Source organism: Salvia miltiorrhiza, chromosome 8 (assembly GCF_028751815.1).
Source record: "Salvia miltiorrhiza cultivar Shanhuang (shh) chromosome 8, IMPLAD_Smil_shh, whole genome shotgun sequence".
NCBI classification, from domain to species: Eukaryota; Viridiplantae; Streptophyta; class Magnoliopsida; order Lamiales; family Lamiaceae; genus Salvia; species Salvia miltiorrhiza.
In genome coordinates this window covers 28,527,478-28,530,244 of record NC_080394.1, presented here as the reverse complement: position 1 = coordinate 28,530,244, position 2,767 = coordinate 28,527,478, and the positions used below count along the sequence as shown (strand labels likewise).

At 34.2% G+C, this 2,767-nt stretch overlaps 1 protein-coding gene across 1 annotated transcript; it reads left to right on the top strand.

The window, feature by feature from the left end:
- The first annotated feature begins 1,220 nt into the window (after positions 1–1,220).
- LOC130998280 (uncharacterized) lies at positions 1,221–1,982 on the top strand. Its single transcript, XM_057923712.1, has one exon. The coding sequence runs from the start codon at positions 1,221–1,223 to the stop codon at positions 1,980–1,982; it is 762 nt and encodes a 253-aa protein (XP_057779695.1).
- The last annotated feature ends 785 nt before the right edge of the window (positions 1,983–2,767 follow it).

Here is a 2,767-nt window from a genome sequence, read left to right as displayed (position 1 = left end):
AGGTGGCGGCGGTGGAGGTGGCGGCGGTGGGGGTGGCAGGGAGCGGCGCCGGTGATCGGTTTGGGGTGGGGGGAAGGGGGAAAACGGAAAAGACGATTGGGGGGGGGGGGTTTCCTTTTCTTTTTCTTTTTAATTTTCTTTCCACATGTATTTTTTATTTTAAATTTCTTTAGATATTTTTTCCATATGTCACAAAAGTGCCACCATGTTAATTTCCGGCTGCCACCTCATCAATTCCGGCTGCCACAGTGGCATTTCCGGCGCCGGTGTCAGTAAAAACCGGTCACCGGATAAATTCCAGACAAAAACTAAAGGTTAGGTATTTAAAAGAAGAAAAATAAAAAAAGGTGCAAAAACCAATTCCGTGTAAACGTTAGGAATTTACAGGCAATTACCATAAAATTTAATATCTCCTTCCTTAGTATTATTTATCTTAGTTTTATTTATCACCCTTTATCTCAATTTATTGTTCGATTAATAGATAGGTAAACATATATAGCATTAAAATCATTATTAAATACTGGAATAAATAGTAAAGTGACGTATCATAATTAAAGGTAGCAGTCGTTTGTTGTCCATGTTAAATGCATAGTGCGCAATTTTGAGGTAATGAATAAATAGCCATTTCCTTTGTGCACGATGGTACAAATAATCAATATATATATATATAGAGTAATGCTAAACAGTCACATTGTGGCTACCCATAATTTACTTAAATAGAAAATAATTTAATTTATTTAACTTATTTTTTAAATTAAAAATAAGATTTAATTATTTTATCATATTCTCTACATTATAGTAATTTTTTTGCAATTTTTTGATAACTTTTTTATTTTTATTAAAAAATAAATAAAAAATAAAAAATGCAAAAAAGATTTAAAAAAATAAGTACAATGTAGAGAATAGAATAAAATAACTAAATCTTATTTTTATTTAAAAAAATAAATTAAATAAATCAAGATTATCCTTGTTATATTAGTGTGTGGGTGTCCACAATGTGGCTGCATAGATTTATTGATATATATATATATATACGTTCAGTCCTACGAGTAACTAACTTTATAGATTTGAGTCAGTCATATAGTATAACTGTTTTAAGTGTGATTTATTTGTTTGTTATATGTGATTTGCATAAAAGTTATTTATGCTATTACACGTGAATTAATTGAGTGCACACCGCTATGGCGTCATGAAAAATGAAAATAAATTTAAGATGTGAAATGGGAGGCTGGATTGAGGATGAGTGGAGCTGGGGGTTATTGTGGAACCGTGATCTTAGGGGGAGAGAACTTGACCAGCTGGCTTCTCTTTTTGATATTATCGGAAATGTTCAAATGATCGCAGGAAAAACAGACACTTGGAAGTGGAAGGCAGCTGCATCCGGATCTTTCTCCGTTAAGACGGCTTACAATTCTTTGAGTGTGGCAGCAGGACGGTGCATCCGTAGCACTTTTGGATTTGAGTGGCAGCAGATTTGGAAAGCACCAGCTTCGTTTAAGGCTATAACAACGGCCTGGAAAGTTCTTAAACAAAGGATGGCGACAAGTGACAACCTTCAAAAAAGGCATGTCGCGATCACTAGTTCAGAGGCGATATGCATTCTGTGTAAGTTGAAAGAAGAGTCGATTGAACATCTTTTCTTCGAATGCCAAAAATCGGTGGAAATTTGGAACGAAAATTTGAAATGGATTGGGAAACAGGCAGTTAATCAGCATACGGCAAAAGAACATTTTTCAGCTTTCACAAATCTTGGTAGGAAGGAGGACACCTCATTTCTTACCTGTGTCTGGATCTGCACTATTTGGTGCCTTTGGAAACAAAGAAACGGATGCAAGTTCAATCAAGATTTATGGAGCAAAGACAAGGTGGTAGCGGAAATCAAGTCTAGATTGTGGAGCTGGAGGATGGCTTTTACCTCCATTTCTTCGGCAATGGTTTTTAGGCAGTGGTGTGCAGCGGTCAATCTGTCCGACCGTGGCTGAGAATTTTGCGAGCGTTTGGGGATGGAAAGATGCATTCTAAATTACGTGCTCTACTACCGATTTCAGATCGTGGTCCTTGGGAGATCAGATCATTTCCTAATCCCTTGCTTTGTGCTTCTCCAAGTTCATGTTTCGGAGTTGTTTGATTCTGGAGTTGTATAACTTTTCTGCTGTTTTTGGTTCTTTCTTGCTGTTACTTTGTAGGCACCACTGGTGCCGTAAGTTCTCTTGCGTTATATAAGTTTTTTCCTCATCAAAAAAAAAAAAAATTAGGCATAATTCAAGTGGTAAAATTAAAACACTCAAATATTTTTATTTGTGAGAGGTTTTAGGGTTCAATTCCGTCTTAATTTCTCACTTTTGCGTGATATAGAGGTCCTGCATGTGTGTGAATTGCTTATTTGATTATATATGCGTGTGGATTGCTTATTTAATTATATATTAAAAATAATAAACCTTGAAAGTTATAACGAGAATTATATTTTCTATGAAAACATGAAAATAATGCTTGTGATGCATTTATCCAGCAAGATAATATACTATTTTAAATTTTAATGATTGAATGACAAAAAATAATTTTTCGTTCTCATTTAATATAATAGCTCTCATTTATACCTATTATATATGGTGTTTATAGACAAAAATGTAATATTCCTTAAGTTGTATGTGAAAAATGTCATACTTTATAAATTTAAGCATTTTATGCCAAAGTTCGAGTGAATAACTTATTTTACCATTTGATGTTGATGGTTTTGCTTGACTTTTTGTGAAAAAGTCTTACATAT